The 22,098-nt window shown below is 48.9% G+C and overlaps 2 protein-coding genes across 3 annotated transcripts; one reads left to right on the top strand and one right to left on the bottom strand.

The window, feature by feature from the left end:
* Positions 1 to 229: 229 nt before the first annotated feature.
* Positions 230 to 16,542, top strand: LOC306798797 (uncharacterized protein). The gene is made up of 13 exons (XM_079299068.1): positions 230 to 341; positions 1,657 to 1,824; positions 2,041 to 2,175; positions 2,259 to 2,396; positions 3,256 to 3,394; positions 4,472 to 4,582; positions 5,119 to 5,208; positions 7,151 to 7,235; positions 7,775 to 7,842; positions 12,958 to 13,209; positions 14,246 to 14,458; positions 15,100 to 15,216; positions 15,307 to 16,542. Exons 1-13 carry the CDS (start codon positions 295 to 297, stop codon positions 15,493 to 15,495), a joined length of 1,752 nt encoding a protein of 583 aa, XP_079155194.1. The 5' UTR covers positions 230 to 294; the 3' UTR covers positions 15,496 to 16,542.
* Positions 16,543 to 16,692: 150 nt separating this feature from the next.
* Positions 16,693 to 18,894, bottom strand: GINS1 (GINS complex subunit 1). Of its 2 annotated transcripts, XM_079299069.1 has the most exons (7): positions 18,792 to 18,894; positions 18,649 to 18,713; positions 18,469 to 18,564; positions 18,143 to 18,233; positions 17,818 to 17,934; positions 17,369 to 17,443; positions 16,693 to 17,123 (listed from the first exon to the last, which is right to left on the bottom strand). In XM_079299069.1, exons 1-7 carry the CDS (start codon positions 18,864 to 18,866, stop codon positions 17,055 to 17,057), a joined length of 588 nt encoding a protein of 195 aa, XP_079155195.1. In that variant the 5' UTR covers positions 18,867 to 18,894; the 3' UTR covers positions 16,693 to 17,054. The 2 variants fall into 2 exon arrangements, with proteins under 2 accessions (XP_079155195.1, XP_079155196.1); XM_079299070.1 differs by lacking the exon at positions 18,469 to 18,564.
* Positions 18,895 to 22,098: the final 3,204 nt, after the last annotated feature.

The following is a 22,098-nucleotide window of genomic DNA, read 5'->3' as shown; positions in this document are numbered from 1 at the left end:
AGGTGCGCCAGTCCCATCATCATCTCTGCCGCCCTCCTCTGGAGCGTCTCCAGGAGCTCCTTGTCTTTCTTGCCCTGAGGGAGGAGCCCAGGCTCTTCCTAATTCACGCCGCGAAATGCATCCAGGGGGCTGGACGGGGATGTGCGTACCGCTTGCGCATGCGCAGGGCCTCTGGGCCGAGCGGGGCCGAAAGGGATCGAGCCTGACCGAACGGGGCCGAGCTAAGCCGAGCGGAGACGAAAGGGATCGAACGGTGCCGAGCGGGGCCGAACGGAGCCAAGCCGGGCCAGGCCGATGCTGCAGTGTCCCCATCCCCGCGGATGCATAACCCGTTTTCCACGGTATGTCAGTGTCTCTTGAGCAGCCAAAGCTCAGGAAGCTGATGAGATGAGGTTTGTTAAAAGGATCCTGGTTGATGGTCTTGATCTGCAGCTCCACTATGTGGTTACTTCCACTAACCTTGGGTAAGGAGCAATTAAGTCATTGCCAGTTTCCTACACAGGACAGTTCGTTTGTGTTTGATGTTTCAAAACCATCCTGTAGGGAATCCAGACACGAGTTCAGACATCACACGCTTAGAAAGGTTTCCATTTCCCTGTGCCTCACTCCCCCAGAGAAACTCAAACCCCATAAAACCCAAGGAGGCTAAAGAGCAGGGTTTGCTGAGAAAAATTCAGATGAAGATACTTCTTTTCACGAGTGGGTGATTCCATAGAGTTCTTCACTTGCAAGACAGTTTTTAGATGTGGCCTGTACTGCATCTGTACTGCATCCACTGCATGGAGAATGAGAGGCTCCCTTGGGAACTGCCTGAGTTGGAGCAATCCCTGCCTAGGTGGTGTGGGATTGTAATACAGAACAACAGGGGACTGTTGAGCCTTGTCTTTTCATGGGAGGGGGAGGGATGCACATCCTAGCACAGGAAAAACATCACCTCAATTCTAATAATGACCTCAGAAGTGCTGATGTGTGATACAGATTGTCCTCATTTTAGTGCTTGTACGAGCTTCATCCACGTTTTCTTTGTTTGATGTAAAATATTTCTCTCTCCTTAGTGCTCTCAGTTCCCAGAACAGGCAAAGCATTTGCTTTTGAAGTAAGACCACGTTAATGTGCTGAGGTGGAAGTGAATCTCTGCTTACCCTGGCATCCAGGACAGCTCAATCCAGGATCTTGAGAAAAAAAAAAAAATTGTTTTAGGTTCTTTTGGCTTCAGGCTTTGTGGTAGCAACTCTATCAAGACAGTCTTCTTCCAAACCTGGTACAAAACTGGTGCTTTTGGAAATGTTGTGAGTTCTGTATCAGCTTTCTGGTTTCTGCTCTTTGGTCAAACAAAATGTTGGCTGGCAGTCCCCATGTGAGAGTTTTCACAAGACCCTGTATGCAGTATAACTTTCAGTGCTGCTCTTTCTGTGGATACTGGGTGTTGATGGGTCAGCAGGGAGACCAAACTGAATGAGCTGTCCCTGCAAACCTGCTCTTGCAGCTGCCATGAGGGCAGCTCAGGACATCTCCGTTCTGGCAGCCTGGGGTTGTTTCTAAAATGTTCCAAATGTATTGATTTGGTCTCTAAAGTTTCCCTTTGGTATCGAAAACCATCAGTTTTCTTCTGCCAATTTGGCCCCTCTGACTTATTCCTGCTGGTTTTTTCCTCAGCATTGGAGGAGAACACTCAGGGAAGCAGCCTGTTCTTCTGGCCAAGCTTCTCCAGCATCAGCAAAGGCATTGGATTTGCCAAGCCTCAACTTGTCATTGCCAACCTGAGCTCTGGAAGAACTTAGAAGAGATCCTCAGGGTCCTGGATTGGTGGTGGTGGTGGGTGAAGTGAGCAGCTGCCTGGGGTGGCAGAAGAGCTTGCAGCCAGGTTCAGGATGGGTTTGGCCGCCCCAAGGCTGGGGGAATGTAGGGGTAAATGTGATCTGGGCTTATCTGTGAGATGGACACCATCCCTGAAAGACTGGAGGGTGATGTAACAGCAGAAATCCCCTTGGAAGTGTTAGAAGAGGGAGGAAGTGATGTCAATCTGTGCTGTTCTTGCAGAGGCAGCAGCAGCACGGAGGAGCAGGTGAGCCTGGCAGGGCTGCCTGCAGCTTTGGACAGCACACCCATGGTCCCCAGAAGTGGCCTCCAGCATGCAGCTGGCACCTCCTACAGATACAAACTGCAGTGCCTCTGGTAAGGACACTGCTCCCTGTGAGGAGACCCCTTCTGGGGGCTGCATGAGGGTTCTCTTCATGCTCTGCTTGCTGTGTCTGCAGGACCCAGGTGAGGCAGATCGCCAGGGAGAGGGACAAGGCAAGGCTCAGTTTGGAGAAGGCAGAGAGACACTGCCTGCAGCTGGGCAGGGAGCTGGATGAGCAGTACATTGCTCTTGAGCACACCCAGAGCAAGCTCAGGTAGGAGGGGTTCTTTGGGTGGAGTGGAGAAAATGTGCTTGTACATCCCAGTGTGTTGGGAGGTTAAAATTACAAGAGACAGGGCACCTGAGAGACTTTTTATTGCCTCATGACTTCAGCCTCATAGAAGGGTGATGAGACATTAAAGGTGTTACTTCCAATGCCATAATATCAGAAGCCACTTAATTCTTAGTTACAATGCCTTATGTTAGTTTTTTAGCCAATCACATTCTTCTATGAAACTTGTTAGAATCTTTTAACACCAATCATTAATTGCTTTGCTTTTTGTGGCTTTGCTGCAATGTGTCATATAACATTTCACAAACCTACATTGATACATCTTAAGCTTCTAATTAACTTTATATTTTTATAGGTTCTATTGCTAAACTTTAAAATCTTTTACTACCTTACTTAACATATTGCTTTGCTTACATAATACATATATCTGTTTGCTTAAAACGTATTTCTACTTAAACTTCAAACTTATATTATTATTTATATTTATTATTATATTATTATATTATGTCTGTTTCACTTTTACTGTTCTAATTCTCCAAGCCTTCTCCTAGGTCAAACATTGTATCCATCTCTATCTCTGAGACTGTGTGCACAAGGCCCTGAGAGCTCTCTGTGCTTGCATTTCCCACACTGACGTCCCTTTTGAAAATCCCACTTTTTTTTGCCCATGTGTCAATGGCAGGAAAGTCCTTGAAGACCCCTCTCCATCCCCTGTGGTCTCAGCATCCTTCCAACCAAGCTCTCCTCTCTTGCTTTGTGCATGTTGAGAGGAGTTGTTTGTGCCTTGTGCCATCCAGGAACTTGCTCTTTCTGTCCCAACCATATTGCTTTCTCCCCCCAGGGATTTTCAGGCAGAAATAGAGGCAAAAGAGCTGCTTTTGCAGCAAGCAGTGAGTCACCAGGTGAAGCTGGAGGCTGATGCACGGCTCCTCCAGGGCAAAGAGGCCAACCTGCAAGGAAGACTGAACCATGTGATGAACGTAAGTAAAACTGCCTTGGATGGAACATCTTCACTCTTTCAGAGGTGGCAAAGCAGAGGTGGTGACAAATATAGATGGTTCACTTTGCTCTTGTTGGGAAGAAGAGAAATTTTTTGCAGAAGAATCATCAGCCATATCCATACAGTTGTGCTAAATACAGAGCTTTTTACCTTGCCATGCCATTTCTAAACTGCTGTATTGTCTGTTGGCAGTCGTTTGACCCTTGGTAACACTTGGAAATACAATGACCAAAGCTAAATTGTGCCAGGGACCATGTCAAAAGCAGAGATGATAGTGTCTGCATGCCTGGAATTACCCCAGTTCTGTTCAGTGTATAAGTACAGATGGAGATAGCTCAGGACTTGCTGCCTTTGTTAGCTGTGAGGGAAACCACAATTTTGGGCAGCAGAGGTAGAGGTGATCCTGTTGGGTTGTCTGGCTCTTCTTGTGTAAAACCCACTCCTGTCCTTTGGAGAGATGACCCCATGTGGTATCAGCAATATGCTGTCCTGTTCTGGTTTAGGAATGGTGCTCCCCAGTTTAGCTCTCCTACCAAGACTCTCCAAACTGAGCTGTTTGCTCACTCCCTCTCCCTGCTTTTCAGTGTCTGGAGAGGAGAATTGGAGGCACAAAAGGCAAAGATCATGGGTTGAGATTACTGGAAACAGCAATGAGATAAGAAACAACCAGTGACAGCAGCAATATTAACAACAAAAGTGTACAAAAGAGAGGGTGATTTACATACAAAATGCTCATTGCAGAGTAGCCATATTTTCTCTGAAAGGCATGTCCTTCTCCCTGGAATTGTGAGAGAGTGCCTTCCTTCTGTCCCCAGCAATGACTGAGGTGGTACAGAATAACATCTGGGCCTTAGCCACATTCCCTCCTGGTTCCTGCAAAAATCACCCCTGTCCTGGCCAAAACCAGGCCATGTCCAAGGGTTCCTGGGAGCTGTGCTGTGTTTGGCATGCTGCTGTGCCAGTTGTTTTACAGCTCCCTGCTGAGGACTTGTGGCTGATAACCCATCCTGCTGTGTCAGGACCCAGTACATCAGGGAAATCTCCATTTTGTCTGCAGGAGAACACCCAGCTACAAAACAAGGTCACAGAGATGGCTGAGAAACTGTCAGCCTCTCAGGAAATGGTGTTAGAGCTGCAAAAAGAACTCAACCACATTGTGAAGGATAAGGTAAGCTTTCTCTGTTGCAGTCAAATGAGAACTTTTCAGAAATTCATAAAAAAGTTGATCTTGCATATTTTGTGTTAGTTGCTATGGTCTCCCCCTGTGTGAGCTCTCCTGCGTATTAATGACAACCTGAAGGCTGGGGAACAAAAATGGTGTGAGGAAAGTTTCCAGTTGTAGAGAGTTCTACAAATCTGCAGTCTTCAAGGGAAGCCTTTATAGAGTTTGGCTTCCAGAGAAATTTTATTTTTCACTAGTATTGAAGTAAAGGGTGTGTTTTAGTATCTTCCACTCCTAAAATGAATCTGGGGAAGGAAGTGAGTCAGTGATCTTGTTAGCCAGGAAAGCCTGCCTGGAGTTTGGTGTCTCACATGTGAAGAAAAATGTTTTTCCTGCTCTTTCTGCCCCATCCCCCAGGCAATGTGCCCCTTAGGGAGCCTTCTGTTGAATGTACAGGTGTAGCACCATGACCCCAGTGATTTAGTAGAGCTTTTGACTGTCCATTTGGAGATGATTTTCTTGATGAGAAGTGTTTCCTGCAGCTGGAGCAGGGGGAGCCCCACAGCCCAGAGTTCCTGAAGCAGAGCAAGCGCTTTGCCGAGATCGTCCTGGAGTACGAGCGGCAGTGCCAGGTGTGTGTGGGCAGCTGTGGGGTCACAGTGCTGCTCCCTGCAGCACATCCCTGGGTCACTTTGGCCTGGGGGGGTAGAAGGAGGCAGACCTGATCACAGGGCACAGGATTCCCTCTTACCTTGCTCAGAGTCCTGTCTCCTCACTCCTGAAGCCCTCCATGGGTTGTTTGCCTTACTAGGATTTTGGCAGGAGAGAGTAGGGGTGGATCATAAATTTCTTCCTGCCTGTAGCCATGGACTATTTTGTTAGGGAACTATGTACCTCTGTTGTTAAGAACAGACCACCCTGGGCTCTGTTGGATTTCTTCTTGAGCAGAAGGAGGAAGCTGTTGTCCTAATTTGGAAACCATATTGACAGCTAAAGTCTTCTATCTCTTTGTTTTCCCCTTCTTTCTCCTTGCCCCTCACTTTAAAAAAACCCTAAAAAACTTGTTGCTGCTGAACTCTGCTAGAGAGTCAAGGTAAGCTAGTCCAGATATCTGGTGTGAGTGTGTGTGGTCCAAGAATTGGTGCTGTGTGTATTGTATCTCCTGCAGGGTGCTGTGCTCCTTGCCAGAGCTTGGGGCTCTCTGGGGCATGAGCACAACCTCTGTTTCCTTTCTCCCATTTTTAACTTGTGCTGGGTGCTCTGCTCTTTGATTCCTGTGCTTGTCACATTGCCTGTTTGTTCCCAGATGCTGTGTGTGGCTGGGGAGCACCCCTGAGCAGGGACAGTGATGGTCACATCCCCTCAGCAAGGGCTGAATTGTAGACTTTCAGCAAAGCCATTCTGTGGATGCATCAGGCAGTCCTTCTCCAATCTGTAGTTCAAGGCAAACATTCTGAAGCATTATCAGTATTGCTCCAGGTGGCACCAGAGGGTTGAATATGCAAGGTGCTGCAATTTTTCCTCTAGTTGAGCAGCCTCTGAGCTGTCCATGAGAACATTGATGGATGGAAAGGTTTGACCTTCAGGCTTTACCTGCCCTTGTGAAGGCACCCACTGGGGTTTATCCTAAAGGATAAATTGAATTTATCCCTCATGTAATGCTCTCATCCCCCCTTTCCTGTTTAGAATGGGGATTAAACAAACGGATTTGCATTTGTCAAATTGCATTTGTCTACATCTGTTCAGTAATATTTGTTAATTGGAAGTGTCCTAATTCATAGTCTCTTGCAGTACATCAGTTTCCTGGGTGGCAGGATATGGGATGTAATTGGATGTTTGCTTAGAGTGGACAGTCCAGAAAAAGGCAGGATGCCTTGTATGCTGTTGCTTCCAGTACAGGGTAGAAGATGTGAAGTGAAGGAAGCAGACACCTCCATGGAAGTGGCTCATTGCACCGGTGCTGTGGCTCATTACTTGGTGTTCAGCTCTGGAACTCCTTGCTGATGGAGATGGGATAAACTCCTGTGCTGGCCTTGGGGTATCTCTGGCACCAGGAGACCAGCAGGACCTGCCTCATGCCGTGCTTCCCATGGGATCAGCACCTTCTTACCTTGTTTTATTCCTTCTGCAGCTTGGGAATGTTCCCTCCCAGAGGCCTGTGGGCTTTGCCTCACTGAATCCTGCTGGTGGCCTTGTCTGCATAGAGTAGTGCTTGTTGGCCAGCCTGTGTGCCCCCAAGAGAGTCTTGAGGATGCAAACACAAACCTCTGGGCTCGTGCTGAGACTGTGGTATTTCTTTTATGTTGTGATTCTGTCAATGGTTATTTAGGGCAGGAGGGTCTCAGGAGGCCCAGCCCCCTGCACACCCCCTGTTTTTTTGTGCTTTTGCATTCAGGGGCAGAGGCTTTGTGCTTTACAGTGATAGTGATCTTGGAAATCTGGCGTTATGTTTCTTCTTTGGCTCCTCCAAATCCTCTTGTGTCTGCCTTTGTTTGGGAGGGCTGTGCTGGGGCTGGGGGAGGCTCTTTGTGCTGCAGGAGCTTTGTCCTGTGTCCTGAGCAGTGTTTGTTTTAGGTGCTGTACGACCAGAACGCAGCGCTGCGAAGGGAGCTGCACAGGCTGCAGGAGAGCGGGCCTGAGGGAGGGCTGCCAGCAGCAGGTAACATGCAGCAGGGCTCAGTGCCCCTCCTCTCAAGCAAGAACAAAGTTCCCTCTGGATCCAAGCTTGCATGGGAGTGTGGGGAGGCTTCTTGTGCCTGAACTACTGCTGCCAGTTCTGGTACTGGGCAGCCATGGGAGGGAAAAAGGGAGAACATGGGTGGTGGGGAGGAGAAAGATGGAGGAGAGGAGGGTTTTCCAGCTTGAGAGCTGGTGATGGAACTTGTGAACTGTGGGTGAATTGGCAGATTTTCAGTGTTGAAGGTGTTGCAATGCAATGATGAGGAAGTAGTCCCAAACTGTGGGTTGGAAAATTCAAGTTGAGCATTAGATAAAAGCTCCTGGCTGAGAGGGGTGATGCTGCCCTGGGATTCATTGCCAGAGAGATGGGGAATGTCCATATTTTGGGGTTGTATGGACTGGATGAAGCTGCAGCCATCCTGATCTTGTAGGCTTGTCTTGTAGGTCTACTCTCGCAGGGCTCCTCTCTGCCATCACACCCCTCTCCAAGCCTTCTTGTTCCTACTTCTGTGTTTACAGAAATGCCCCTCCCAATGGAGCAGCTCCAAGAGAAGCTGCAGGACCTGAAGGTTCAGCTGGAAACCAAGGTGAGGGGGTGGGGGGAGATGTCCTGACTTCTTGGCAAACACAGCTGTTACAGGGTGACTGATGAGACATCTGCTTCAGTGGGGTTGCTGGAGAGAGACTTCAGGCTGGGGAGCAGGGTGGTACCTCATCACTTTTGTGGGGTTATTTCACATGCTTCTCCAGCCTGTCTTAACTGGTAGGAGGATTTGGAGCCTTTGCCTCACTGGCTGGCAAAGGCTCTCTGGAAATCACTGTTACCTTGTGACATATTTGTGTGGGTCTTGTGAGAAACCCGAGATCACTCAGTGTTGCTGTCACAGTAAAAACAGGGACAGGACCAAGAAGAGAAGCAGCCAGGTGTCTCCTGATGGTAGGAGCTGTATCAAAGCCCTGTCACCCTTGGCTTGCAGCACACTTCTAACCTGCTTGCTGTGAGGAGACAGTGTGAGCCCAGCCTCCTCTTCAGACAGCTGGGAATGCTCATGGGAGAGGCCTCAGTTTCCACATTTACTCCTTTTACTGCTAAGCTGAGAGGTCAGTGATGCCTGCTGGGTGTTGTGTTGCAGCCCAACAAGAGAGGATCCTAAGCTGCCATGCAGGGGACAGAACAGTTCAAGGAGCAAAAAGCTGCCTACAGATCTTCTGCTTGCTTTATAGTCCTGCCTTTGTGCACATCAATCCTGGAGTTTCCAGTGTTCACAGGGGAGTTGTGGGGAGCAGCAGGTTCTTGCCACCACATCCTGACAAGGAATCACTCTGCAGTGGAGGAAGGATATGAGGAGTAGTGGCAGATGATGCCCTTGCCTCTCCCTTCTCTTCCCTGGGGTTCCTTGCAAACAGGAGAATGGGGATTACCATGCTGCTTGCTGACAAGAAATGGGACCCACTGGTTTCTGCTGCATGAGACTGCTGCCCTGAGTTCAGCAGGGACCAGAACAGCCTGAAGAGAGTCCCCTGTTGAGTGGGACCAATAGATTAATCTGAATTGGAGCTATTGGAGAAGAGGAAAGCTCTCAGGATCATGGTGCTAATATCCCAATCCTATCTCCTTCCAACAGATGAACTATTATCAGGGAGAAATAGAGTTAATGTGGAAAAACTTTGAGAGGGAGAGGAAGGACAGTGAGGAAAGCTTCAAGGCTGAGATGTACAAGTTGGAGGACCATAAAAGAGATCTTGAAGAAACAGTTGCAAGGTATTGGGCTATAATTAATAGCCTGAAAGAACAAAAATGGGAATGGAGCCTGGAGCTGGAGGAGAGGCTTGAGATGGAGCAGGCCAGGGTGGGACAGCAGCACATGGAAGACATTTGTCATCCAAGGCAGCAGCTGGACCAGGACAGAGAAGAAATAAAGATGGAGCACAGGGACAAACTGAGCCTAAGGTCTGGCACCATTCTCTTTCTGGGGCTAAGGAGGAGATTAAAGGTGCATCTCCTGCTCACACCAGGGTAGGTTGGTCTGATTTTTCACAGGGCTGGAGAGCTGTTTTAGTTTGAAGGGAATCTGGGCAGAATTGCAGGGCTGCAGTTGTTTGAAGTGAGACATCTAAACTCCCCCTACACGAGTGTTTTATCAATTTCCCTGTGTGTTCTACAAGGTTGTGTTAGAGGCAGTGCCCAGTGAAGACAGTATCTTAAAATAATGAGAGATAAAAGAGCTTGCATTAGTGTTTTCTTATTTCCTCTATCTGGGTCCTTTAGCAAATCTTGCTATCTTAGAAGCAGTAAAAAAATGTCTTAAATGTCTCCATATAGGTACAAGAGACTGGCTTGTGAAAGAATGAGGTTGTCACTGAAAAACTCTTTGTCCTCTCTGCCTCTGCCTGGCTGTGTCTCCCTTTAGGAGCAGTGTTCCCCATGGCAATTTGCAAGCAGAGGATTTTGGTAGGTCATTATCCCTGTTTTAGGGCTGAGATATAGGGTAGGTGAGGGAGAAAGGAGGTGCTTTGGCTGGAGTCTGTGGTAGACCAGGGAAACAAACCCAAATAACAGGAATACAAGGCATTTAAGCTACTTTATCTCTGGAGAATGTCAGATGCACTGACTGCAGTGTGGAGCTTTCAGAGTTGCTGGAAAAGATATGATGGGTGTGAACCTTTGAGAAGTGCAAAAGATGTGGGAACTTTCTGTGAAGTTCAACAAATTGCCTTGACTTTGCAATATAAAAAACCCTTTGTATTGCATCTCCAGCAGATGTACATTCAGAGGCTGGCTGAGCTTTTCAAGCTGTGGTATCTAACCCAGGTCAGCAAAATGGTTTTTATCTTTAGGAAAGATGCAGAGGTTGAGCATAACCAAGAGCTATCATGGAGTGAATGCCAGCATGAGGACAGCTGCAAGGCTTTATTGCAGCAACGTTGGTGTGAAAGGAGATGATTTTCCAACAATAAAGGCTCCAAGATGAGGCCTTCAAGAGCAGGGCACTCAGGAGAGGCAGTAGTGGAAGCAGAAGAAAAAAAAGCCAAGTCTCTGTTGAAGCAGAGGCAGCTCAAGTTGTAAGAAAAGGTTAATGATGAACATGCCAAGATGTGTGAAATGCTGGCTGTTGGTTATAAAAAGATTGAAAAGGCACAAGGGTGAAATGGGAATAATGCAGAGAGTGAAGCTAAGGGCTCTGGTGTTGAAAGGAACAAGATGTCTGGTGAGCTGTCCTCTAGGGGAAAAGGAACTGAACCCCTAAGACTTAGATGAACAGGCAGACCAAAATCTTCTGTGGCAACTTCAACACTGAAGGAACAGAGAACAAATGAACAGCTTTGTGATGGACACACCAGTGCAGACAGTGCAGATGTTTGTTGAAACACATGGCCTGTTCAATCTGTAAGCTGGAGCCAAAGTGGAAGGCATTTGTCAGGGAGAAATGGAATCTTGATAGACAAGAGCATGTTCTTGGGAAGGAGGTAGAGAGACCTGACCTGCAGGGCAAGAAGAGAAGGAAAAAAGCTCTGGGAGACAGTGGTGTACAACACAGGAGAAGACCTGACATTCAGGCTGTCAAAACAGAGCTGAAGAGGGAGAGGAACAGCTTGAAACTGGAGCTGATGCAGCTCAAAGATGTCATGCAGTAGTTGGAAAATGAACCCAGAGCTCAAGAGAGTGTCAGGCTTGAGTGCAAAGGTAGTTTGAAGAACTAAGATGCTTCTGCAAAGGAAAAGCAGATGCCTTGTGAGTCACAAGGCTGCTTAACACCATGATGATGCTGAACCCTATAACAGAAGCTGTGTTCTCTCTGCATGTTGTAACAGCAGCTTTGTTCTGCTGCTCACATGAAGTGCATTATGAACTAGAATACTTCCAATTAATAAATATTACTGAGCACATGTAGACAAATGCAAAAGCTCTATAATGTCATTACGGACTGTGGGAGTGTGGTCAGGGAGCTGAGATGTGCTGCTGTGGCTGGCTGCACACTCATCTCCTCTGCCTTGTACATGCACGTTGGAGATGCCACAGGAAGCACAGCATTCCAAGTTCCAGTGTAAAACTCAGGAAGCAGCTGCAATGAGGTGAGCAAACACCACATAGACTGGTCCTTGTGCTTCAAGAAGAGAGGAAGAACTTCCTCCCAAAGCTCCTCTGTGTGCACAGGCACTGCCACAAACTGCAATGCTGTCCTCCCTGCCAGCATGGATGGTCCTGCAGGTTATTCCTGCTCCTTCCCTTGAGAAATTTGGGTCCTATATGGCTCTGGTGTTTAGCAGCAGTTATTGGATAGGATTGTCTAACACAGGACTAAGCTTCTTTCCCACAAGTGCCAGTATTCATGGGAGAATGGGAATGCCTGGAGTGGAAGGAGAATGGGAGACCAGAAGTACCAATAAAAGTGAAAGGACAATGAAGCCACCTTGGATTTGGGGTCAGAGCAGTTGTGTCCAGCACTGTAAAATGACAGAGGCCTCACAAACAAGCTGATTCCTCCAGATGTGGCTTTATTGCAGATGAGGGGTTGTTACCCTGAAATGAAGTCTTGGTGTGTCTTGATGAGTCAAGTCACTTTGTATCCACAGGACTGTAAAATAATTTTAGCCAGCTGGAAGACACATAAATTCAGCCTGATGCTCTTTGTCCTTATTTCCCTTCCCTTGAAGACCTGCTCTTTCTCTACTATTGTCTCTTGATTGTCCCCACATGTTTTGTTTTGCCTAAGTTATGGGAAGGTTTCTTCTCAGTTTTTTTTAGTCCTTACTGTCACTGGAAACCAAATTGGAAAATATCAGGGAGGCAGAACAGAATAAACAGGGACTGTGCATGGTTTTCTCACTCTGCTGTCTCACCCTGCACAGACCTATGCTGGGTGCTGGAAAACAGCTTACTAAAGAGTTAACACGGGATGGATTTCTTCCTTAGGAAGCTTTAGATGGGTACTGGGGTCATCCACTGAGCCATAAATCTGGGGAGAGACAGGTTTCTGGTGTGGATGATCCCAATCTGCTAAAATGTCCCTCTCATTGTTCTTCATCCCTTGATTTTTAGGCCTCTGAGAGCATTGCAGGACTTTGGATGTCCCCAGGCTGTCTGCCCTGGGCTGGGCTGAGTCACTTGCTGGGGCAGAGGTACTTGACTCCTGCATCAATTCAGGCCATTTCTGTTTTGCCTTGGCTTTGCCTCCTGTTTCTGGCCAAAACCAGATGTGGGACTACCCAAAACAGAGCTCTCCTCTGGGGGGCTGTGCTTTGCTGCTCTCTGATCTGAAGCTGATGCTATCCCTCTTCCCAGCAGGAAAAACAGGAGTGAGTAGAGTAGAGAAAAGGTGGAGGAGCTGGCTGAAATACCAGAGTTTACAGCATTGTGAAGAAGCCATTAACCCCAACTGCCAGGCTCTTGGCTGAAGGATTTAGAAGGATGAAAACTGTATATGTTCATAGAGAAGAGCAATATGCTTGTTACAAACATTTGAACCCAGTCTTGCTTTGAACCAGCTTCATCTTATAACTTGTAAAGCAGTGAAAACCTGTGTGACAAAAGCCACTGAAAGTCTTACAGAAGGGGAATGTTTTAATTACTTTCACCACTTTCATTCTCTCTCCCTGAGATTTCTCTCACCCCCAGTCTCAAACCGACATGGCTCGGTCAGTCTTTGTTACCCAAGCCTCTTGTGCATGATTTGTTGTTTTTTGTTCTCAATCTTTTCCAGAGTGAGAAGGGCAAGGGTGAGCTCTCTCGCCCAGATATCAAGATGCACCTGCTGGGCTGTGAACCCCCTGAGCACAAGGCTGGTCACAGTGATGGCCCTGGCACTGCCCAGCTGCAGACCCAGAGGCTTCAGGAGGCTGAGTGGCTACGAGGAGCAGAGATTGCTGCAAGGCTGGAGCACCACCAGAGGCATGCAGCATGTTGGATGGAGATGGAGCTGCTGCAACAGCAGCTCCAGGCCTCACAGGAAAAGGTGGGTGTCCTTCATGGGGTGGCAGGCTGCTGAGTGCTCTCTGTGGTGCTTGTATCTGAGTCCTGCTGGGGCTGTGCTGGACATACTCCCCAGTCAGAAAAAAATTGTCCTCTTCCTCTTTGTGGGGAACAAAGGATTCTCCCTCCTGCTCATATATGGCTGAAGCCAGTTCAGGTGCAGCTGGGGGAGGTCCTTGCTTGCCTTTCCCTGTGATATCCCCCCTGCCCTTGTCCTGTGCTGGCTGGGCAGAGGGGGTGGAGGCTGAGTGGAGGTGGCTCACACAGGGGTGCCTGGAGCTGTGGTTCCCCATGGCTCAGCTGACAGAGGAGCTGGAGGAGTGGTAGAATTGGATAAGGGTTGGGAAGAGATGACAGCAGCCAGCCAGGGCTTATTGAGGGATGGGAAATGAGGTGGTCAGAGAAGAGTAAAGTGGATCACCAGGATAGAGAGAGAAAAGCCAATGTGAGAAGCCTTCCAGTGTGTTAATAACCCTCTCTTGCACTCTACCCTGGGGACTGGCTTTCTAAAGTACAACTTACCCATGCCAGCCATTCCTAGGCAGCCCTAGTGCAAGGTTGTACCAGACCTGCTTCCCAGTACCAGATTTGCCCTGTGCTGGTGACAGGAAGCAGAAGACATCAGTACAGGACATTTAGTACATCACAGCTAGCCTGGGATGTATCCAAGAACCCAGGTGAGCAGCCCCCTCTGTCTCTTGCCCTTGTGGCAGCTCTTGGTGCTGGGATTCCCTCCCAGAGCATCCCTCCAGCAACTCCTGCTCCTTGCTACTCAGCAAGGGGAGCATCTCTGAGTGAAGGGTCTGTGTTTCTTTTCCTGCAGCTCTCAGTGGTCTCAATCCCTTGCTTTGCAGGCTGCCCAGTGAGCACCCCTCCATGGTCCTACAGCTCTGCTGTGCCCATGCTGGGGTGAGAGCTGAGGGTGCTGTTTAACCTCTCCTCTCCCCCAAAACACAGCCTGGGCCTGTCCCCTTGTTGGCTCAAAGCTGTTACCAGCTGTCAACCTTTCTGTGTTACAGCTTTTGGAAGCCAAAGCAAGCCTGAGCCTGGCCCAGACCCAGCATGCTCTGCAGTTGCAGCAGGCCAAGACCCAGCTCAACAAAATGGTGCCAAAGAAGCAGTTTGAGCAGCTGCAAAACACCTTGAGAGAGGAACAGTGCAAGACTCAGCAGCTCCAGGAAAGCCTCCAGTGGCAGGCTGAGCAAACCTGCAGGCAGCTGCTCAGGACCCAGGTGAGCAGGGAGCTGCAGCTCAGTCAAGGGTACTGTGAAGGGAACACTGCTGGCCTGGCAGCCTGGAAGGCAGCTGTGATTGAAGCCACCAGAGGTTTGGGTGGAAGATGCTAGATATAAGGAACCCACATGGAAACCTTGCCTTCAAATTCAGCTACAACTTTAATTTTTCATGAATCCTCCAGTCACCACCCTGCACTCCAACAGGTGGATTTATCTCTAGGGCAACCAGGTGTTGAGTTTTTGTGAGTTTGTCTTCTGGGCAGAGATAGCGTAAATTATAACCTAAGGAATTATAATGAGCAGGTACAAGGACTGCATCCAAGGAGATTTTGTCTCTCCCTGAGCTTTCCTGGACGTGGCTGGGAGAGAGGAGGCCAGTGGCTTATTTTTATAGAAAACATTGCTGGAAAATCTGTGCCTTGTCTTAAAACTGGTTGGGTGCAGACCTAGGGAAGGTTATGCTGTTCTAGACATCTGTCCCACTGCTCTTTGTATCCTGCAGCTCTGATGAACCCCCCTGCTCTGCCTCAGGGAGTGTGAGGGTCCATGAACAGGGCCTTGGGGAAATGTACAGTGCAGGGCTGCCAGAGGCCAAGAGTGCTGGGACAACCCTGAGATAAACTTTCTTGCCCCTGCAGGAGGAACACGAGCAGCTGCTGCAGGCAGCTGTGGAGCAGGCAGAGGGGCTGGAACAGAGTCTGAGGAATGCTGAAGCTGTGCTGGCAGAGAGAGCAGCTCAGCTCAGAGATGCCCAGGTGAGTGCCAGAGGGGCTGGTGCTGTGTCCCTGCCCATGTGATACCCCTGTATGGGATGCTGAACCTGAACCTTCCTGTCCCTGCTTTAGGCCCAACTCTCCAGAAACAAACTATTGATTGAAGAGCTCCATGGAGAGAACAGGAGGTTTGCAATGGCCCTGCAGGCTGCTGAGCTGAGGCAGAAGAGCATGGAGGAGAAGAACCAGCTGCTGGAGGAACAAGCCTTAGCTCTGAAGCAGCTTATTGGAAAAATCACACCAGCATCTCTGAGTGGGTGATGGGGCATCTACAGTGGCAGCCTCTGGTCCTGGCTGGGGTTGGTCAGGTGCCGAATGGGAGGTATAGCTGGGTTGGGAAATCAGCTTTGTCCTCTCTGGTCTTGCCAGGATTTTCCTGTGCAAAAAATAGCAGATGGGGAGCCTAGAGTCCTTTAAGGAAACTGGTGCTGTGGACAGCTGAATTTTCCAGCTGAAAGCAGCAGCCTTGGTGCCTTTCTCAGTGGCAGTGTGCTGTTATGTCATGTCTGTCTCAGGGCAGCCGCCTCACAGGGTTTTCTTTGGCAGTGTTTGGTGATGCAGGTGCTCCCTCTCTGCAGAGGTTGATACTGGAGCCACAGTTACATCTTGGAAAGCCAGGGCAGAAGGGCTTGCAGGTCCCTATGCCTGGCTGACTCTGAGCAGGAAATCTGAGTTGTGGCATTAAAATGTTTCTAATGTTACATCACCTTCTGCTATCCCCAGTCTGCTCTGTATTTCAGTAACTTTCCCCAACTGCTGCTGAACATTTATTCCCAACAGCTCCTCCTAAAGCCTGAGCCTAGGATCCAAAACCAACCAGACTGCTGCCTCTGCAGTGAGCAGGACAGAGCAATGCTGTAATATCCCAGGGATTTATCCTGTTCCTGCATTCTGCCCCAACTGTTTGATTTTTCAGCTCCAGTCTGAGATGGGGGTTAAGCAAACCTCCAGTCTTACCTAGGCCTAATGTTTTTGCAAGTGTTTTCCCAGACACAGTGCAAGAGCTGAGCAGCTCCATTAGGAAGACCAGACAGGGAAAGCAGCTCTTCAGCCTTGTTCTGGTTTTGTTCTAACCAGAATCCTTAAAACTCTCTGCTCCCTTTCCCACCTCTACTCCAAATACTCTGTAGGCCCTGCCAGACCAGTGCTCTGGGATAATAGATTCTTCAGAGGAACAGAAGCACAGACCAGGCACACTGGGAAAAATCCAGGGCCGTGACCCAGACTGCAGTTATCATTCACAAAGCACCTCAAGAAATTATGGGTCTCTGATGGGGACAAGGCTTCAGGTCTAATTCTGAAAAGTACCTTGTGCAGCCTTATCTGACACCTGGAGGAGCAGTTCCACTGAGATACTTAAATAACTTAAATCACACTGCAGGGTCAGGATGGTTTGGCTGGAGAGCCAGATCAGACTGCTGAATGAACACCACATTAACTCTTAAAAACCCAAGAGACTGAGGCTGAAGGAGTTCTTTATTTTGAAACTATGGAATTTTGCTGGCATCTAAAGCCCAGCCAGTTGGTGTCTTACTCCCACATGTAGAGTGTGAACAAAGTACTCCAAACAAAACTGCATTCAGAAACCCTGGTTGTAGCTGTGGGGCTTGGATAATGCTCCTCCCCCCACTATCCTGGCTCCCCAGGATTGCTGTGTTACCAGCAGGCACCCTTTGCTCATGAAGAGCTGTGGTTTTAAGGCATCAGAGGCTGTTAGGAGTGCAGAAATACTGAGGTGTCTGAAATCCTGTACACACCAGAGCTCAGTCCCCATTGTGGGCAGGCCACCAAGCAAGAGCTGTCCCTCCTGTGCTGCACACTTAGGACAGAACGTGCTCCAGGACTCCTTGTCTGATCAACTGCTCGCACTTCCAGCGGGGTAAAAAGTGCTGCACAGAAAGACAGAAAAACACTCCTTGAATTTGTTGGATTTGTTGCTGAACACAACCTGCTCTGCTTGTTGTGCTGCTGCACATCCAGATCAGGCAGAGCTGCACTCTGGACCAAGCAGACAGCATGTGCAAGGAGCTGTGTGTGCAGGGACTGGAAGGTTCTGCAGGGCCAGCATCAGCAGGGGGATGTCATGGGAGTGAAAGGGAAGGAAGAGAACAGGCCACACTCCTGCCACAGGTACCTGGCTGTTCTTCTTCAGCAGGATGGTAGTGCCATCATCGATCTCAAATTCCCCATGGTCCTTTAAACACCGCACCTGCAAAGTGGAAACACAGGTCTGTAAGAGTCCAATGAAAAAAACAGGCACCCCCTCCAGGTAACAGTCCTTGGCGTGGGAACATGGTGTCTAGTTAGTTCAGTTTCTGCAAAAATGTACAAAAGCCTCTTACTGGATAACTCATCCTACCACAAACTCCCTGCAGACTAGAAATGCCATTTCTCAATATACTTTGTGCCCTCAGTAGAAGGAGTAAAATGCTGGCAGGCAGAGTAAAACAGAAAGCTGTGGAAGTTTTGGAACTCTGAAAGGTTTTGCTTGATGAACTGACTTGGCATGGGGATGAAATGCTCAAAAACAGACAGTCAGGAAAATACTTATTCACAGATAGAAACCAGAAATCTTGTACTTACTTCAATGTACAGGCTTTTAGGAGGTTTGATGTCCTGTGTGAGGTCCAGCCCCTCCTCTCCTCCTACTGACCTCATGTAGGTAGCCAGAGACTTTTTGTACCGATTGAACCACTCCACCTGTGGGCAACAGCAGGGTTGTACCCACAGACAATGAGTACACAGAAGTAAGTATTTACAGAAAGACATGTTAAATCTCATAGTGGGGGGAGGACTACCCTATTTTGATTGTACTAAATAATCCATCAGGAGAATTATTGAAAGAGGATATCCTCCATCAGGAGGATATATGGAAAGACGGGAAGAATCTGAAAAGAGGCTGACTCACTTCCTCAGATGACATGTGGAACTGGATGGTGTTGGGCAGAACGCTGCCATACTCCCACCTCAGCGCTCGGATTCGTAGCAACCGGTCATACCTAGGGCAAGAAATGGGGCAAACCCACCACCTCCGCTGAGGTGAGTGCTGGCAACACCCCCAGGCAACAGTGATAGCCAGCAACCTACTTTTAAAGAGCAGGAGGAAGCAGGGCTTTCTCTTTGTGGTGATATCAGTAAGGAACACAAGGAGAACCAGGCCAGCTGCCCGGGCCAGAGTCCCCGCACCCTGTCCCTGGGGACGCTGTGCCAGCAGGATGAACCGAGGGCACTCACAGGTAAGCCAGGAGGCAGCGCTGGTTCCGGAGCAAGCAGCAGTGTCGGAACCGGATGAGGAAAATCAGGTCCGTGCGTCCCGACTTTGCTTCGGACCTGGGGGATGAAGGGAAGGAGAAAGAGGCATAGGAGGAGAGCTGCGGGCCGGGCAGCACCGCCCGTGCTCAGGCGCCAACTCACACGTCCGCCTGGTTCCGCTCGTACAACGCCCGCATCTCCTCCAGCGCCTGCCGCATCTCCTCCGTCTGCAACAGCGGGCACAATCAGCGGGAGCGGGCGGCGGCGGGGCGCGTCCCGGTGTTCCCGGTGCTCCCGGCGCTCACCCGGAAAGGCGGGAGGTGCCCGCCAGCGGCGCGGTGCAGCTCCCGCACCAGCTCCAAGCCGCGCTCCGCCGCCATGGCGCCCGGCCGCGCGCGGGAAACCCGCCCGCGCACCAGCCAATGGCGGCAGGGGCGGGGTCCGCCGCGGCCAATGGCGATAAAGGCGTGCCCTACCGCAGCCAATGGGAGCCGGGGGCGGTGCTCACAGACGGCCCCACCCTCCGATAGCTGCGCTGAGTTGCGCCGGTCGCCACGGGCGCGGTGACCCAGCTGCGGCTTCGGCCGCCGCCCTGGCACTCGTGGGGCCACGCTGAGAGCCCCCAGGGGCTGGGGCGGAGCTCAGAACTTCTGCCGCACGCTTGCCTTTAGCAAGCCAGTTTCCCTCGTTCCTCTGCCCTGTTTCCCCCAGCCCTCTGCCTGTTTCCCCCAGCCCTCTGGGTAGTTTGCGGGGTGCCGCCCGCGCTGCCCCTAGCAGCCTCCTCCCCACGCTCCTCCAGCCCTTCCCAATGCATTTTTCCCTTTTGACAGCTTCAAACCCGAAGCATTCAAAAACTAGAGGGAGAAATAGAAAAAGAGAAAAAAAAAAGGGTACATTTGTGGATGGAATGGGAATCTTTTTAGCACTCGAAGACCTGAATAGAGATTAAATAACCCAGGAATTCCTGCGCCAGGATTTTTTTTCCTCTGGCCATGTGTTTCTTACGGTTACTAGACATAGAAAGCGAGCAGCGTTTCCTGTGCAACTGCAGTCCAGATTGAAGAGCGGGGAGAGCTCGGTGGGGCTCTCATCCCTGTCTTGTGTGGCCGAGACATCCCTGCTGCTGGTGCTCGGGATCGTGTGGCACCCGCACAGCCGAGCAGGGACCGCATCCGACTCTGGCAAGAGCGTTTTAATTATCCCAACCACTCTTACTTGGGGTTTTAGGCAGAGGGGCAGAAATGTCCAAAAACGGTCCAATCGTCTGCCGGCTGGAGATGGGCTTCTGGGGGTATGCTCCCCAAAATGAGCTGTTCCCTGGCCGCAGTGCTGCTGCCAGATTGTCTGCAGGGACCCTCACTCTTCCCTCCCCCAGCCTGGGCCCGGCAGAGCTACGGGCCCGAGGAAGGCGCCGTGAAGTGCCCGGGGCCCCCGGAGCGCTGCCACTACAGGAGCAGTCACGTCTGGCTCCCCATCCATCATCGCGTTCTGCGGAGATAATGGCCCATCCGAGCCAGGAGAGATAATAGCAATCAACACACATCCCGAATGCCAATTGTCCCTGCTGCAAATTGGTTGTTGCCTCTTGCCGAGGGATGGAAATGTAGCTGAGCCTTGATTGAAAAATTCCGGGGAAACTGCCTTATCTTACCGCTTTGCCAGATTAAAAAAGCCTCATACATAAAAATAGACCAAATGAATGAAGAATTTACAAACATCTATATTTTGTGTTAGGAATTGTGTTAAAATTAGGAAAACAGCTGAAGACACTGATTTATACAACTGTGACTATTTCAGGCAATGAAGGTTTACATATCACAGTTTAACAAGATAAAAGATCTCCCACAAAATACATAGATGACAGACGACTCATCTGAATTTGACATAACACAGATCAAGTACACATGTAATGTGATGAATAGTGCCAGGTCATTCCCCAGTTAGGTAACATACAACCTCTTGAATAAGGCAATTCAAATATAAATCTTAATTCAAATCACAACATACCCAGGCAGCATGCAGGGAAAAGTCATTTATTTTGTATATTGAAATGACACAACTTGCAACATATTTCCATTTTATGTAGTTAGAGCAACAGGATATAAACCATTCAAATTATATATATATATATATATATATATATATATATATATATATATATATATCTCAAGTCAACAGTTGTCTTTACTGGAATAAAGATTATCTGTTTTTGGTAAAAATAAAACTATTTGAATTCACTAATTAACAAAATGCACAGTGATCAGAATCCCAATTCTTCTCACCATTGTCTTCCCTGGCTCGCCCGCGTTTCCCTGTCACGCGGCAGCTGCGTAGCCCCGCATTCAGAGAGCCAAACAAAGATTCCCTTTGTGTTCCCAGGGCTGCAGTGTGCCACCCACGCCCCATGGACAGCAGGTCTCTCATCACACCCATCACACCCTATGGCTTGGAAACTGATTTTCCCACCTGCCTTCCCAATAAAAACACTTGCACACGTGCCTGACCTTGGGGGAGTCAAAAGTTGAATCGCTTGTGGAAACACATTCACTGGAACAGGGCTTTTATTTCTTTTTTTTTTACCAATTAATTCCTCCAGACCTTTATGACCAAGACATCTAAGAAACTGTGAATCTGCTCAGAAGGGAAAAAAATCTGAGCCAAAAATCTCTTTGAAGTGGTGGAGCCTAACAGACGTGGCTGAGGATTTATTTCCACCGCAGCACACCTGGGGATCACAGAAGATAATGAAGGCCTTCCCTAGTATTGAAAAGTTCTTTCAAAAGGGAGAAACGAAGAAGGGAAAGAAGATTTTTTGCTTTACGATAAAAAAAATAAAATAAAATTAGTAATTTCTAAAAGACTAATCGAGGCGGCTTCTCCAAGGTAAAAGGCTGTACTTCCCCCTGTTTTAGCTGGATGCCTGCAGGGGTGGATCCTCTTGCTAAAGCACCGTGTACCCTGGTGGCTGGGTGTCCCCATGGGAGGAAGGGGACAGGTCTGGATGCCAGCAGGATTCCCTGTGCCACTGTTCAGGGCTGCTGGCAGGGGTGTGGAGGGAATAGCTTTGGACTGAAGCCCCACAAAGCTCTGGGTGAGGGTTCCCCATGTGCCACAGGGCCTGTTAAGGGCTAATAAATAAATAATGCCCATAAATAATGAAGAGGCTAAGATTGGATGCAAGGGGATATAAATGCCCCGAGCTTGGGGATGGGATTCTCAGGAGATTTCTCTCCTTTGGGTAAGCTCCACAGCAGCCACAACAGCAGCAGCAGCCAAGGTCTTTCTGCTGGACAGCTGTCTCAGGCTTCAAACCCTATCTGTCAGCCAGAGGAACTACAGGAGAAACTGGATTTTCAGACTGGTTGTTACAGGATCCTGTTTGCAGAGTTGTCTCGTATCTCCTTACTATTCCATTTACTGCTCTAGTAAAAAAAAAAAAAATCATTGGAATATTTCTTTGCCCTTAAAGATACAAAAAAAAAAAAAAAAAATCTTCAAAAGATATGGTGAGAAAGGTCTTTTCACAATGACATTCAGAGCAAAAAGAGAGAAACGACATCTTACAGATCATTAGAGAGCTATCTTTGGCAGAATATTTCAAATAAATAATTT

This window comes from Erithacus rubecula, assembly GCF_903797595.1.
Source record: "Erithacus rubecula genome assembly, chromosome: 2".
NCBI lineage: Eukaryota > Metazoa > Chordata > Aves > Passeriformes > Muscicapidae > Erithacus > Erithacus rubecula.
This window is presented reverse-complemented; position numbering and strand designations above follow the sequence as displayed.

Coding starts and splice junctions, on each gene's coding strand:
- LOC306798797 (XM_079299068.1), top strand. CDS start 295: ATGCTGCAGTGTCCCCATCCCCGCGGATGCATAACCCGTTTTCCACG. Junction 2,397..3,255: donor CACACCCAGAGCAAGCTCAG/GTAGGAGGGGTT, acceptor TTCTCCCCCCAG/GGATTTTCAGGCAGAAATAG. Junction 4,583..5,118: donor ACCACATTGTGAAGGATAAG/GTAAGCTTTCTC, acceptor TGTTTCCTGCAG/CTGGAGCAGGGGGAGCCCCA.
- GINS1 (XM_079299069.1), bottom strand. CDS start 18,866: ATGGCGGCGGAGCGCGGCTTGGAGCTGGTGCGGGAGCTGCACCGCGCC. Junction 18,234..18,468: donor CGCTGCCTCCTGGCTTACCT/GTGAGTGCCCTC, acceptor TTCTTGCCCTAG/GTATGACCGGTTGCTACGAA. Junction 17,124..17,368: donor TGCTGAAGAAGAACAGCCAG/GTACCTGTGGCA, acceptor CTTTCTGTGCAG/CACTTTTTACCCCGCTGGAA.